This window comes from Tenrec ecaudatus, chromosome 16, assembly GCF_050624435.1.
Source record: "Tenrec ecaudatus isolate mTenEca1 chromosome 16, mTenEca1.hap1, whole genome shotgun sequence".
NCBI classification, from domain to species: domain Eukaryota; kingdom Metazoa; phylum Chordata; class Mammalia; order Afrosoricida; family Tenrecidae; genus Tenrec; species Tenrec ecaudatus.
Window position 1 is genome coordinate 25,186,167 of NC_134545.1, and position 15,996 is coordinate 25,202,162.

General features: G+C 44.9%; 1 protein-coding gene across 8 annotated transcripts in view; it reads right to left on the reverse strand.

Moving 5' to 3' along the window:
• MTMR3 (myotubularin related protein 3) overlaps window positions 1-15,996 on the reverse strand; it is a 155,714-nt gene that overhangs the window by 19,845 nt on the left and 119,873 nt on the right. For all 8 annotated transcript variants that reach the window (XM_075534692.1, XM_075534694.1, XM_075534690.1 and 5 more), the window contains 4 exons: window positions 13,007-13,103; window positions 10,637-10,750; window positions 2,225-2,430; window positions 1,551-1,682 (listed from right to left, as the gene is read on the reverse strand). In XM_075534692.1, coding sequence (XP_075390807.1) covers window positions 1,551-1,682; window positions 2,225-2,430; window positions 10,637-10,750; window positions 13,007-13,103 — 549 coding nt within the window. The remainder of the gene's footprint in view (window positions 1-1,550; window positions 1,683-2,224; window positions 2,431-10,636; window positions 10,751-13,006; window positions 13,104-15,996) is intronic.

A 15,996-nucleotide genomic window follows, 5' to 3' on the forward strand; every position in this document is an offset into this window, starting at 1 on the left:
AGGCAGGATAAACAATCTGGAAGAGAATACAACGGGCTTAACTGCTCCAGAGTGTACATGGGAGAGGGGGAGGTGGGAGAAAGGAAGTGGTGTTAACAAGCCCAGGGACAAATGAACAACAAGTGATCAAAATTCTGTGGCAAGAAGGGTGTTGGTAGGGAATGATCAAAGGCAATGTAACCGAGAGGAATTACTGAAACCCAAATGAAGGCTGAGCATGATAGTGGGACAAGAGGAAAGTAAAAGGAAATAGAGGAAAGAGCTAGGAGCCAAAGGGCATTTACAGAGGTCTGAATACAGGCATGTACATATGTAAATATATTTATATATGATGATGGGGAAATATATCTATGTGCATATATTTATAAGTTTAGTATTAAGGTAGCAGATGGGCATTGGACCTCCACTCAAGTACTCCCTCAGTGCAAGAACACTTTGTTCTATTAAACTGGCATTCCATGATGCTCACCTTCCCAACCCGATCGCTGAAGACAAAGCAGGTGCATAAGCAAATGTGGTGAAGAAAGCTGATGGTGCCCAGCTATCAAAAGATACAGTGTCTGGGGTCTTAAAAGGCTTGGTGATAAACAAGTGGTCATCTAGCTAAGAAGCAGCAAAGCCCACATGAAAGAAGCACATCAGCCTGTGTGTGATCGTGAGGTGTCAATGGGATGAGGTATCAGGCATCAAAGAACAAAAAATCTTATCATTGTGAATGAGTGGGAGTGCAGAATGGAGATTCAAAGCCCATCTGTAGGCAACTGAACATCCCCTTACAGAAGGGTGCAGTGTAGCAACGATGAAACATACAACTTTCCTCTAGTGTTTAAAAGCTTTCTCCCCTCCCTCCCCCGACTATCCTGATCCCAATTCTATTCTACAAATCTGACTAGACCAGAGGATGTACACTGGTACAGATAAGAACTGGAAACACAGGGAATGCAGGACAGATCAACCTCTCAATGTTAAGAGTGGCGCTACCAGGAGGGTAGAGGAAAGGTTGGGTAGAAAGGAGGAACTGATTAAAAAGATCTACATATAACCCCCTTCCTGGGGAACGGACAACAGAAAAATGGGTGAAGGAAGACGCCAGACAGTGTAAGACATGACAAAATAATAATAATTTATAAATTATCAAAGGTTAATGGGGAAAGGGGTGCTGGAAGAGGAAGAAATGAGGAGCTGATACCAAGGGCTCAAGCAGAAAGCAAATGTTTTGAGAATGATGAGGGCAACGAATGTACAAATGTGCTTGACACAATGGATGGATGGATGGTGATTAGAGTTGTAAGAACCCCCAATAAAATGATTTTTTAAAAATAAAATAAGGGCTCCAAACATGAATGAGAGAGGGTTTTCTAAAACTAAATGGGGCAGAACGACTATTTGGTTTCAGTGCCCGTCCGCCCCCACTACAATTCCCCCCAAAAGGACTGTGAGCGGCTGAGGAGCATGGTTGGCTCTCCTTTCACATGGAGAACTAGGTCTGAGTTGGGGATGGACTGGACCCACAAGGACAGAGCCTCATGGGTGAGCCCCGTAGAACTCACCTGGGCATTCACAGCCTCCACCTTTGGCTCGGTTTGCCACAGCTGCTGCATAGGAGCGTGCATCCAAGATTAAAAGTTTCTGTGGTTGGATGACTAAATTCTCTGCTCCTGAAGCATTTGACAGAGAGGAATCTAGAGATTGGTGGTGGGGTGGGGTGGAGGCAGGACACAAGGAAAAAAGCAAATGAACTCTTTTCTCCACAGAACAGCAGGAAAATAGGAGATAAGGGTGTACATTACAGTACTGCAGTGACACAACCAAACCCTCCATACATAGGACTTCTCTCGTCTCTAGTTTGACTTCTCATAAAAGCTGACGAACATTTCCTGTCCAAAACCAACTTCCAGACCACAGCTGGGCTCCTTGTCGCCCAGTCTCCTTCTGCTCCTCAGTTCCCATCAGGAATCCCTTCCCTTGGGTCTGCAGAAGCTGCAAGGACCCAGTCTAATAAATCTTCCTTTCTAGCCACAGTGGCAAGAAAGACAACAAAGGACCTACAGCCTCTGAAAACACGTTTGGAACAAAGTCTCCTGGTTCTTTGCCAGCCCACAACTCCTCAAACAATCCGGTGGATTGAAGCCTCCCTGTATCCCCTGTGAAAGACTGGTCTAAAGAAAATGAGAAGTCCTGAGATGCACTGCAATTAAAGACCCTCCCAGGGAAAATTCCTTACCAAACTCGACATCCGAAAGGTCTGCCCCTGTGGGAAAGTCTCTGGGGCTGTTCCGAGCTGAGAGTTTGCTGCCACTGGTCCGGGAGTCGGAGGCACAAGCTTTGGCCACAGACTGCACCAGGTGTTCGTCGTCGGCGTTCCGCCAGCCCCACCAGCTGACCTCCGGCTGTCCACAGCGGGCAATGACTGCTCCGTTGCTCTGGTGCCTGTGCAGGGGGCAAGAGACCAACAACTGTACCCGTCCCAGCTGCCGCCACTCCTGCTCCCAGGCCATGTGAGGAAGTCGACTTCAGATACCTAACACCTTAGCTAAGTAAGTGCCTGGTTAGCGTCGGCTTTTCAGTATGTCCGAAGGTGAAAATCTTAACTATCTACAAGGAGACATCATATGACCTACCTGGAACTATTTTAAACTAACTGGTAAAATGGTAAGTTTTCTCTTGGTGTCAATTAAAATTCGTTCACTAAATACTTAAATTAGTTTTTAGAAAATCAAGTTTAAAACATTAACAGTTCAGTTACCCAACAATGAGGCAGCAATTCCTCCCCTTTTACTACAGAACCCAGACTGTTCTGACAAACAGATGCTGAAGCAGAGAAAAGAGCTGTTTCCTCGTGGGCTGCAGAGGTCCATGCAGCAAGCGAGCCCTCACAGCTGCCTTGGGACTGTATTTCTGAACCAGGAGCCATTCTTCCTCTTTAAGTCCTGAAACACTTACCTGGCCCCTACTGCTTCACAGAATCTGATGAGACGCCACAAATCACCTGCTCTTTATCTAGGACGGCGGCTCAGTGGACCCACTCCCCATTCTCAGACTGGAAGAACAGCTTAAGCCTTTCTGCCCCGTGCACCTAGAAATCTTTTTCAAGACAGATCAAAAATCATTTGCCTGGTTTACTTTAAGATACTATTAAACCCCAGGCTTTTCAACCAATTACATAATTGCTATCAATATTCATATACCTGTAAACATTTGAATTAGCAATATGTGATCTTTTTTCTTTTTAAAGAGAGAATGTATGTGTACAGTTGTAGAGGCAGCTTATGAATAAGCAAAGGAAAGCTTCCTGAGATTTGGTTTCTTGGGTTGGAGGGTGTGGGGGATCGGGGTTTCATGGGACGTGCCAGGTAACTAGCCTAGTATTTTTTTGTATGTGGGGTGTTAATGTTTCTGTTCTACCTCATTGGGTAATTCCCGGGGTCTTAAAAGTTTGCAAGTGGCCATTCAAGGTACAACAATTGGACTCCATTTGCCTGGAGCAGCAGAGAAAGCGGAACTAAGAGGAGGAATTGGAAAGTGGGGCTAATTGCCTATGTGAACAACTGCCTCCTTTCACCCTGTGGCTGAAGGAAGGGATGGTGCCCTGGTACCACTACATTTCCATACAGAATCCTGATCAAAAGGGAGAAATACAGAATAGACTTCCAATTTCTTATACAGCTCAGTCTTTGAGGTTGGATACACTTCCAAAACTGTTGTCCCAGGATACATTAAATTGAAAATATACCCCGAAGTCTACTTTAAGCCACCCAACAAGCAGCGTAGTTAGTGAAGAACATTTTGTTTGGCCTGAACATCATGCTCTTTGAAGCAACTATCTCTCCCACGAGAGATCAAACTGACAGCGCACCTCGGGGGACACCCAGAAAGTTAGGGGACAGTGCATTTGTGTGACAGGGGAACAGGAATTCGTAAGAGGAGGGTGCCACTTGATCACACAGCTTGAGGAATATCATCAGTAACACTGAATTGTACATGTAAAAATTGCTGGACTATTATGTGGTTTGCTATATATACTTTCAACAATTTAAAAATACTTTAAAGTTGAGGGAAAAACAAGTTTTTTCTGATCAAACCATTTTAGCACTTTAAAAAGTTATAGTATGATTTGGTAATACAAAGGAATGAAGTTGGGATACATGCTCCAATACGAATGAATCTTGAAAAGGCTACACTAAGGGAAAGAAAACCGACTGCATGGAGTCCATCGAGTTCATTCGGACTCACAGCACACCGTACTGAGGGTTTCCGAGGCTACAAATCTTTTTTTTTTTTTTTTAATCATTTTACTGGGGGCTCATATAGCTCTTATCACAATCCATACATCCATTGTGTCAAGCACATTTCTACATATGTTGCATCATTTTCAAAACATTTTCTACTTGAGCCCTTGAAAACAGTTTGCCCCTCCTTCACAAACCCTTGATAATTTATAAATTATTATTATTTTGTCATCTTACACTGTCCAATGTCTCCCTTTACCCACTTTTCTGATGTCTGTTCCCCAGGGAGGAGGCTATATGTGATTGGTTCCCTTTCTCCCCTCACCTTACCCTTCTGGTATCGCTACTCCTATTATTCGTTCCAAGGAATTTATCTGTCCTGGATTCCTTGTGTTTCCAGCTCTTATCTGTACCCGTGTAGATGCTCTGGTCTACCTGGATTTGTAAGGTAGAATTGGGGAGGGGTCATTTAAGAACTAGAGGAAAGTTGTATGTTTCATCGGTGGCACACTGCACCCTAACTGGCTCATCTGTTCTTTGTGACCCTTCTGCAAGGGGATGTCCAATTGTCTACAGATGGGCTTTGGGTCTCCACTCCTCACTCCCCATCATTCACAATGATATGATTTTTTTGTTCTGGGTCTTTGATGCCCAATACCTGATCCCATTGACATCTCATGATCACACAGGCTGGTGTGCTTCTTCCATGTGGGCTTTACTGCTTCCAAGCTAGATGGTTGCTTGTTTACCTTCAAGTTCCAAGGTTATAAACCGTTATGGGAGCAGACCACTTCCTCTTTCTTCCATGGAATGGCTGGTGGATCTGAACGAAGACTTGCATTAGAAGTCCAATGCTTTGGCAACAGTATATCACAAAGAACCAAGCCAGTTGCAAAAGACCACACCACATATTGGAGGATTCTGTTTACATGAAGTCTCCAGAGAAGCAGCAAATATGGGAGAGAGAGAAATTCGATTAATAGTTACCTAACAGCTGGGGGGAAATGGGAATTGACCGCATCTTCCTTAGATGTTTCCTGCATCATTCAATATCTTGCCCATAAACCCACCAATATTGATTTTTTTCCCTGCAATTCCCCCAGCTTGAAAATTCTAAGCATGATCTTTCCCTGTGGTTTTCTAAGTCCAGATCTTTGCATATTTCACTATAATGATTTACTTTGTTTGACCTCTTGAATTCTCCTTTGGAATCTTCTGTTCCACTCTTAATTCATCATTTTTTCCATTTGCTTTAGCTACTTTATGTTCATGAGCAAGTTTCTGGGTTTCTTCTGACATTCATTTTGGGAATTTCTTGTTTCTTCAATGACCCTTTGTTTTCTTCATTTATGGTGTTCATGATACAATCCCACAACTTGTCTAGTCTTGTCATTAGTGATCAATGCATCAACTTTATTAAGATTGTCTCAAAATTCAGGTGGGATATCCTTGAGGTTATACTATGGCCCTTATGGACTTGTTTGCACTTGTATATGAGTGCAGCTGGTATATTGCCTATAACTCTGAGTTAAATAAAACATTGTTACACACACACACACACACACAGAATAATGTAAGGTATTTGTTTTTAGACCTAAACCTCACAAGCAATAGATTAAGTCTGGAAATAACAAAATTCTACTGGAGCTACTAGCTTGCTTGTAGGTTTAAAATTCTCCTTCGTGGGTAAAGCTAAGTAGTGAGAATGACTTGTGTAACATTACCAACATGCTCAACTACTAAGTGGAGCCCAATTGAGGCCCGGCAATTACTTGGAATTTATTAGGAAACTGTCCGGAGCCATGAGGCCCAGCCATTACTTGGAATTTATTAGGACCTGTCCGGAGCCATGAGGCCCGGCAATTACTTGGAATTTATTAGGACCTGTCCGGAGCCATGAGGCCCGGCAATTACTTGGAATTTATTAGCCTGAGCTCTGGGCATTCTTCTACCCCAGCCTACGTGATAGAGCACTGCAGCTATAGAGTTTAAAGCAAACAAGGTGTGATGCTCTTTAGATAAGCACCTATGTCCTGCTTCCCCTTGATTGGGTAAAAGATTGTCTTCCCCTGCACTTGATTTGCATAAACATGCCACTCGTGTACCTGGTTGAAGACTGGAAGCCAACAGGGCGCACTCCCCCGAACTCCCTGGTTGGTCCATCACCAAAGTAGCCTAATTTATATATGCAACGGATGTCTCCCTTTCCCTGGCCCATATAAGCTGTAACCCTTTGTTCAATAAACAAGATTTGATCAGGCTGCTGTCTTGTCTCCATTCTCCGTGTCTCTTGTCCCCCCAATTCCCACTCTCTCCTCCAGGATCCACGGGACAGGAAATAAAGCCATGTCACTCTTAAAATGCCTACAAGCATGAATCGGTGCAGGGTAACCACTGTGTGAAAGGACCCCAAACCTTGACAGAAGAGTCTCCTCTTTCTGGGCAGTAGTTCCCAGCAGTGCTGGAGAAGAGCCTGGGCCTTGGGTTTTAAAAGCCATTGGCATTCGGTTGTTGTGCCCACTGAGTCATCAATTCTGACTTAAAGGAGCTAGTCAACAGCCTCAGAGGCTTCCTAGGCAGCAATCTTTACAGGAACACATCCCAGGGTTTTTCTCCCAAGGAGGTGCTGCTAGGTTTGAACTTCTGACCTTTCAGTTAGCAGCCAAGCAGTTTAATCACTGCGCATTCCTAAATTTCATCTGGGCAGTTTGCAATGTGCACTGACACTTCCCTCGCCCTCTAAAATACTTCAAACTGCATGTTAATACCCCAAACCAAACGCATTGCCACTGAGTCGATTCCAACCTGGCGTGAGTGGTCCAAGAGAACAGGGTAGACATGCCCCCATAGAGTTCCCCAGGCTGAAAATCTTGACAGAAGCAGACATCATATCTTTCTCTAGCGAGTGGCTGACAGGTCTGTCTGGCTGGTTTTTTGCTGGCGACCTAGCACCTTGAGCACTGTGCTGCGAGGGCTCTCACACTGATGCCAGCTAAAAAAGACTAAAGAAGAGCGTTCGCATCATTTTAACAGACCCAGCTAAGAGTATACAACATAGATGTTCAATGAATGAGTTCCCTATAAAACATGAACACTTCAATTTGATATAGAAATGGGCGACCTATATCTCTAACTCAGCCAGGGAGGCAAGTTCCCCAGCCAGCCGCCATCTCACCATCTTGCTGTTAGATCGACTGGTGAAGGCAGAAATCACACTAGCAAAGGGCTCTCCCACACAGTAGGACAAAGTGTTAATCGGTGGCACTGTGCACTTGCGGCTGCTGCTAGCACCCTAGGAATCAATACTGCCACCTACAGACAATGAAATCCTGTGAACACACGTGGGACTTGGCCTCCTGCTGCGGAGGCTGAATGTCCTCGCTCTGGAAGAGGACCAAGCCCAAACATTCTTCCACACCGCAGATGCAGCTCTCAGATGCAGCAGCACAGCTTTAGCTGAGCTACTGATGCATGTTCTGAGACAGACGCAGACTCCTGTAGGCCTGACGGATTCCCACACCGACTACTCCCAACACTTTTCTGTCTAATTTGTTGAGAGATCGACTCTGAAAAACTCAATGTATTTCTTTTGTTTATATACATGCCAGGGAGACTCATACCTTTCCAATGAGTTGAATTTTTTGAAGGAAAAGGAGGTGCCCATGTTTTATTACAGTCTAACATCTTTCTCTAGCTTCAACTCTTAGGGTTCTCTGCCAAGAATTCCCCAAAAGCCTCTTTGAAAAGGAGACACCTTCCCCTTTATGATCATGATCCAAGTCACCTGCCAGGACCTGCTGATCTAACACAGCTGTGGGACCCCTTCAAGTAGCAGGCTGCTTTCCCCAGTGGAGATGCTGACTCATCAATCCTCCCCCAGCTTTCAGCACCCTTGAATTCCTTTGTCATCCTTCATACTTGAGTGATAGGTAAATTTGGCAACCTACTTTTCTAGGGGTTTCTAAAAACAAAAGTGATGAAAACTGAGACCAAAATCTTAATAGATTTCGATGTGCCTTCGGTGGATTAATGAACCCGTTACTTCAGTGGGAATTCCGGAGAAGAATCCCTTGCCTGCAATCTCAGTATTTCAATGGAATGCCCCCATGGTGCAGAAAACTACTAATTCAGCCCTATGTTTGGCATAAGCTTATAGAGTCCAAAAAGTTGGCAAATTGGAAAAATGAAATGGGAGCCTGAACATTACAAGGAGCCGCCATCTGAAACAGGTCCAGAATAAGGGAACCCCTGCTTAAAATGTTACCGGGCTGTTTTGACAGCAGAGCCACAGCCACTGGATCATGAAAAGAGCCCACAGGAGATATCCACGCCAATGCTTGCAGTATCGCTCCCACTGACTACAAAGTAACATTCTGTGGCACCCCATCGACAGATGGTCGAGCTCCTTGCCACTCATCTCTCTCCCTCTGGTCAGGGCAAGTGTTATAGAAGCCATTCCCTGTGCCGATCCACTTGTGAAGCTTGGATCAGGGAAGAACACCTAGGAAAATGACTGCCAGCCCTTCCAAAAAGAACGGAAAACGCCATCTTTCTCGACATCCGATGCTCCCCCATGTCAAAATTCCAGCAAGCACAGGGCGAACTCTCCCTGGATCAGGAGCCACTTTTCCTTGCTACTCTGCCTCTGTGTGTGTCATCTTCTTAGCTACGTATTGTTCCAGCATTTCAGTAAAGCCAAGGTCTAAACTCAGTGCCTCTGGAAGAAGCGAGCTGATGAATGCTCCCCGACAATGAGCCGTCACCTTGCTCACACTCTCGCGAGGGCACCACTTGTATTGCAAAGGGGCGAGCAGGACAAGTATCAAAGATGGTCTAGAGGGCCCACATGATTAAATGCTCTCTTCCAATCACAGCTGGACAAATTGAAGCAATTTGTTTTCAAAGTCACTGTTACACAGTGCTGGGATAAAAATCCTCATCTTTTATCAAGGGGTCATTGGGGGAGGGGGGAGCTGATACCAAGGGCTCAAATAGAAAGTAAATGTTCAGAAAATAATGATGGCAACATATGTACAAATATGCTTGATCCAATGGATGTATGGCACCCCCAATAAAACGACCTTTTGATAAAAATGTTTTTAAATCCTCATCGTCCTCCAAGGCTCGAGCATATTCTAGCGTTTGAGGTGCTGCTTTTTGCCCTTGGTCCTTTCCATTCTGGCCTTTCTCTGTGAGGTGCCATCAGGTTAGTTCCGGCTCACACTGACCCCAAGTACATGAGAAGAGAACACTGTCCCGTCCTGCCCCACCCTTGCAATTGTTCCTGTTTGAGCCCACTGTTGCAGCGCTGCGTCATCCCTTGGTTGAGGGCCTTCCTCTGTCTCGCTGCCCCCACCCCCCTCCACTTACCCACACATGATGTCCTTCTGCAGGGACTGTTCTCTCCTGACACCGTGTCCACAGTGCATGAGACCAGGTCTCACTGTGACTGCTCCAAGAAGCAGCGGTTGTACTTATTCCAGGGCAGAAGCCTGTGCTTTCTGACAGTCCTGGGTACTTTCTGTATTCTTCACCAACACCAGAGTTCAAATGAATCACTTTTTCTTCACTCTCCCTTATTCAGTGTCCAATTTTCACATGTATATGAAAGGCAATTAAAACTGCCGGGTTTTCAGGCACATCTTAATTCTTAAAGGAACATCTTTGTTTTTCAATACTTTATAAAGAGGTCTTATGCAGCAGATTTACACAATGCAATGTGGTGTTTGATTTCTTCTTGACTGCCGCTTCCATGAGCAATGATTGTGGATCAGAGCAAGACAAAAATCCTTGACAACTTAATCTTTTCTGTTTATCATGATGTTACTTACTGTCCAGTGGTGAGGACTGTGGTCTTCTTTACATTGAGTTATAATCCACACGGAAGGCTTCAAGTCTTGAAGGGTACACATGTTCACCAAGTAAGGTGGTGTCACCTGCATATCGCAGGTTGTTAAAAACCTTCCTCCAATTCTGATGCAGCTTTCTTCTTCATGTAATCCAGCTACTCGACTTCCTCAGCATACAGACTGAACCAGTATGGCGAGAGGAAACAGCCCTGCCACATACTTTCCTGATTTAAAGCCAAGCAGCCATCTTTTTGTTCTGCCCCCACAACTGCCTCCTAACCCATGTACAGGTTCCGCCTGACCACAATGAAGTGTTCTGGAATTCCCATTCTTCTCAAGACTGCAGAGTTTGTCATGATTCACACGGTGGCCTCCACTGTCCTACAAACTTCTATGTATCTTTTTTTATCCAACCTCCCAAACGGCCAGTGTTCTGGATGCAGTGAGTACCGTATGTTACTAGAACAGCAGCGTTTCAAATAAACACAGACTGGCTCTCTGAGCCCTCCCTTCCCTTCCCACCTTGGCAGCAGCAGAGGCATGACCAGGCTCACTTACCTGTAGACAACAGCAGGGATGCGCTTCCATGACCTGAAGCTCGCTACACTTTCTAGTTCCTTATCAGTGATCCAGGCGGGCACTATGAGTTCCTGTGGATAGCTGCCACATAGCCTAACAGGAAAGATAAGAGCGGGGAAGAGGAGAGCGAGGAAGGGATGAGGGCGAGGGGAGGGAGGGAGAGAGAGAGAGAGGGAAAGGTAGAGGGAGGCAGGAAGACGGGGACAAAAACACTAGGTGAGTATACCACAGAGCAAATTACACCGCAATAAGGAACCTTACTTGAGCCCTTGCCATCTTTAGAAGGATGGGTTGGCCTTACATTTTTATTTATGCTTATGAATGGGGCTTCAAAATGATCATAAAAATAAATCCATTATCTTTTCATTTCATTTCTCTACAAACATTGTGAAGCCCATTCATGTGTCAAGGGATACTTTGGGGATCTGGCAATCTTATCAATGAAAAAGGGGCACTGAAGGAAGTCTCTTCATTCGTCACTGTAATTTTGTTGTGATAAATCTATGTAGGCCATTTAAAAAACCATGGGAGTTCCCAGCTCAATTCCAGAAGTGTGACTCTGGGAAACCTCTATGGGACACCCAATGTTTCAGGCGTCCGATCAAAGGAAGCATGTGAAGAAGAGCTGGCAGCCATGATTGCAAGTGTTCAGAATGAGAAACGGACAGGGAGTCCTTAGTGTGGGTACACATAAGTATACATGCTGCACACACGTTACAGCCCCGCCGAGCCGAGTTAGTAACGGGAACAAATTGCTCACCATGATTTCATAAACCATATTTCATAACAGTTTGTACTTGGGGCAGGGGATACCCCCCCTTAATTATGGACGGTAGTGGCTGTGGTACAGCCAAGGCGGGGTAACGAATGAAGTGTTGCAGGAGTTTTACTTAACAGAGCAGTCCTCTCTAAAGGTGACTAACCCAGGCCAACAGTGAAGGCATTAACGCCTTGAACCCACATCCTGAAACACGCAATACCACTTATACAACGGCTCACGTATGTCGGTGTGTTTGGTTGGTTTTTAATAATTTTTCACTGTAGGGTTGTTTGTATGTGTGTCCTGATCTCAATTTCCAAATAATTCATTATTAGGAACTTAAACGCCTTTTACCAATAATCGCTATGACCAAGAGCAGCTGTACAAACTTCTCAACACCGACCCATACACTCCGAAATACAACCCGGGACACGGAGATCAAGGTTCCTGCTCTAACCGCGAGTCTCTTTCCTTTTCTTTTCAGCAAGGGTTAATTTGGATCTCCTTCTTTCCCACAGGCATGGATTTAAATGTCCTGCAGACGTGTTTTGAGGTGGGAGCTAGTAAGACTGCAAGTTGTTTTGTGAATCCATGTGAATTAATGATTTTCAAAATCACTGACTTTTGAATGCCAATATTTTCTAACAAGCTTTAACAACGCTTTCCGACTCTACACGATTTCTTGATCATTAGACTGAAACCGTCTCCAGGGTGAGAAGGAGGGGTCTCCAGGGTGAGAAGGAGGGTTGCACACCAGTCTGTTCTATATCCATCCTTGGCTGGACCAAACCCCAAGAACAACAGAGGTACCACTGGCCCAGAGCTCCCACCTCTTTAGAACACCCAAGTCCTCAGCTTGGGGGCTACAGAGGGTGATGTTCTGTCAATAAAAAATACGTGCACCGCTGGCTAGCCACAGACTGACACATAAAGGAGCAACCATAATCTGAAGCAACTCAAAGGGCAGGAGAATGGTGAATGGCTCTCCAATGCTGCAGGGCTTTCTACGAGAAGAATCTGTTAGTTTACGTCTCCTGGACAGGTTTTTTCCCCTCTTTTATAGAAACCTAGATCACCCAAATCATATAACTGCTTTCCTCCAGCAAAGCACTTATGCTTTAAGAAAACAGGTAATATTTACTATTTAATAAAGATTAAATTAATATTTAATGATAGAACAGTAATAACTGAATTGTCTTAGATCAAGTCCTTTAGATAATAGAGTTAAAACGGATGCCTATTTCACAGGCTCCAGGTTAAATTATAGTCATAAAAACTAGCTTCTAAATGTTTTAGCTTTGCTAAGATCACTCATCTTAAATGTGACGTGGAGATCAGAACACTGGAAACAGCTGACCTCCAGGGAAACTCAGCATTACCTGGTCAGCCATGTGCCAGGGCCAACAGAGGCCAGGGGAGAGCCTGATTCCCAGGATTCTGTTAAATAAGGAATTACTTTCCACTCCAGTGAGCGTCATGGGAAAAGGTTCAAGGTCTCCACGAGACTTGTGAAAGAAGCCCCAGTTCACACGCTCCAGGGCATATGAGCGTTGCGGTTTCCACAGCCCTTGGGGACCCCGGAAACTCACTTGTACTTTTCGTTGATGTTGGAAATCCTCCAGGCGTTGTTCATATCAAACCCCATCCTCTCCACTTCATTTTTAAACCTTGACGTGACGTGCTCCCCTGGGGATCAGAGACAGCGGAGAGCAATGAGCGCGGTTTTAAAATAGGCTGAATAGAAGCCGAGTTACCCTGCTCATTCTTAAAAGGCAAACATTGGCTAGCTAGTAAGATGGCACATGTTTCACTTAAAAACAACCCCCTGGGAGCCGTGCACAAGGATCCACATATAACCTCCTCCCTGGGCAGGGACGGCAGAAAACTGAGTAAAGGGGGACATCGGACAGTGCAAGATAAGACAAAATAATAACAATTTATAAATTATCAAGAGTTCATGAGAGAGGGGGAAGCAGGGAGGAAGGGAGGAACGGGGAAAATGAGGAGCTGATGTCAAGGGCTCAAGTAGCAAGAAAATGTTTTGAGAATGATGATGGCAACAAATGTGTAAATGTGCTTGACACAATGGGTGTATGTATGGATTGTGATGAGTTGTACGAGCCTCCAATAAAATGATTTCATATTAGAAGACAACACTGAGACCAAGAGAGGGGATTATGACCAGGAATGAGTGGTCCCCCAATGCTACTCGCCTACTTCCACCTTCAGACTGATAAGTAAAATAAATTAACAAGTTCAGAACACACAGCATTTGTGATCAACCCACAACCCCAGGTCCCAAACCCTTTGACCAGGTTTCAGGACTCAGTTTTCTGGGTTTCCACAGGGTCAAAAATGATAGCTGTGTTCTATTAATGCTCTCAATAGGAACTCCTCTATTGTCAATGCTTCTTCAGGAAATGGTATGGGTAATTCACAGTAAGTGGGATAAAGAAAAGGCTTCTTGCCAACTCACCTCAGGGTCCAGTCACTAAATAAGGAAACCTTTGGGTTTTCAGAACCTTTCGGATCTGAGATTGCGCGTGACCAGTACCCAGGAATCTCGGGGCTCCCAGCACCAAGCATCTGTAAGAACAGCCACCCAACCAAGTCTAATGTGGCTACATTTGGCTAATGGATTGGGTTCTCTCAGAAATGAACCTAACATAACACTTCCACGCGTCCATCTAAAGTCAATCTCTTGCTTGAAAACCGTCGTAGGGCAAGTTTTGAATTAAGCAGCACCTCCAGGATACGGTGCGATGGGTTGTAAAACTGATGCTAAGAGGCTGGGAGACAACACAATCACAAAGAGCACAAAGCAGAGCCTTGCTCTCCCGGGGAGGAAAGCTTGAGAATAGGGAACAACAATTGTTTGAGTGAAAGATAACTCAGTACAACTACTTCCCTATTAGAATTGGCTTGGTTTGTTTGCTTTTAGCTTAAACTAAGTATTATGTGTTTCCTGAAAAAGAGCTGCAAAAAGATGAGGTTCCGAGATGCACGAACCTATTGAATCTATCCCATTTGGGAAAAGTTTTAGAAGCAACATAGCAAACTTCCAAATAGGAAAAGAGCTATTTGAATTGGGTGCCATCTGTCTACAGATTGCAAGGACTATTGCCCAGAAGACTGCTAGGCAAAGTGACAGCAAGAGAGGACATGGGGTGGAAAGCACAAGTGGAAGACAAGAAGGGGTACTGATAGAAAGTCATTGCCATCGAAGTCAAACGTGAAGTTATCCCTTTCTCAGCACACCCTCCATCTAGGGCTGTACAACCGTGAAGTCAGTGTTTTCATCTCTCTAACCGTTCCTTGAAGAATTCTGTGCTTTTGGATTGACAGCACATCAAAAGTTAGTTCTGGCATCTTCAAGTGACTCTCATTGTTTCTCTAACTGTTGAGTTTAGGAACAAAAGGAAATCTGAAGAGACAAGATCAAGGTTGTAAGGTCGGTAGGATGTGGTTTCCCAATGAAATTCTCATAAAACACCCTTGCTATCCTTGCAATATCCACAGGTCCTTTGTCACCATATTTTTATTTTGTTTTCTTGTCACCAACAGTTTTCCATTTTCTTAACACAGGGCGGGTACATAAGCGGATGTGGTGAGGAGGGATAATGGTGCCTGGCTATCAAAAGATGTGGCATCTGGGGTCCTGGGGGCTTGAGGGTAAACAAGCGGCCATCTAGCTCATAAGCAACAAAGCCCACATAGGAGGAGCACACCAGCGTGTGTGATCACGAGATGTCGAAGGGATCAGGGATCAGGCATCATCAGAACAAAAAATCTTACCATAGTGAATGAGGGGGGGAGTGCGGAGTGGAGACCCAAAGCCCATTTGTTGGCCACTGTAGATCCCCTGGCAGAAGGGTCTCAGGGAGGAGACCAGCCATACAGGGTGCAATGTAGCAAGATGAAAAATACAACATTCCTCTAGTTCCTAAATGCTACCTCTCCCCCACTATCATAATCCCGATTCTATTTCGCAATTCTGGCTAGACCAGAGGATGGACACTGGTACAGTTAGGAACCAGAAACACAGGAAATCCAGGGTGGATGATCCCTTCAGGACCAGTAGTGTGAGTGGCGATACTGGGAGGGTAGAGGGAGGGTGGGTTGGAAAGGTGGAACCGATTGCCAGAGTCTACATGTGACCTCCTCCCTGGAGGATGGACAATAGAAAAGTGGGTGAAGGAGACATCGGACAGAGAAAGATATGACAAATAATAATTTATAAATTATTAAAGGTTCATGGGGGGGGGGGAGCAGGGAGGAAGGGGAAGGAACGAGGACCTGATGCCAGGGGCTTTGGTGGAGAGCAAATGTTTTGAGAATGATGAGGGCAACGAATGCACAAATGTGCTTTGCACAATTGATGTATGTATGGATTTTGATAAGAGTTGTATGAGCCCCTAATAAAACAATTGGGGGGGGGGGCGAGGTAAACAACAACAAAAAGAGACATGACCAAATAATAATTCTAAATTACCAAGGGTTCATAAGGAGGGCGGGGAGGAAGAGAAAAAATGGAGAACTGATACCAAGTGCTCAAGCAGAAAGACAATGTTTTGAGAAT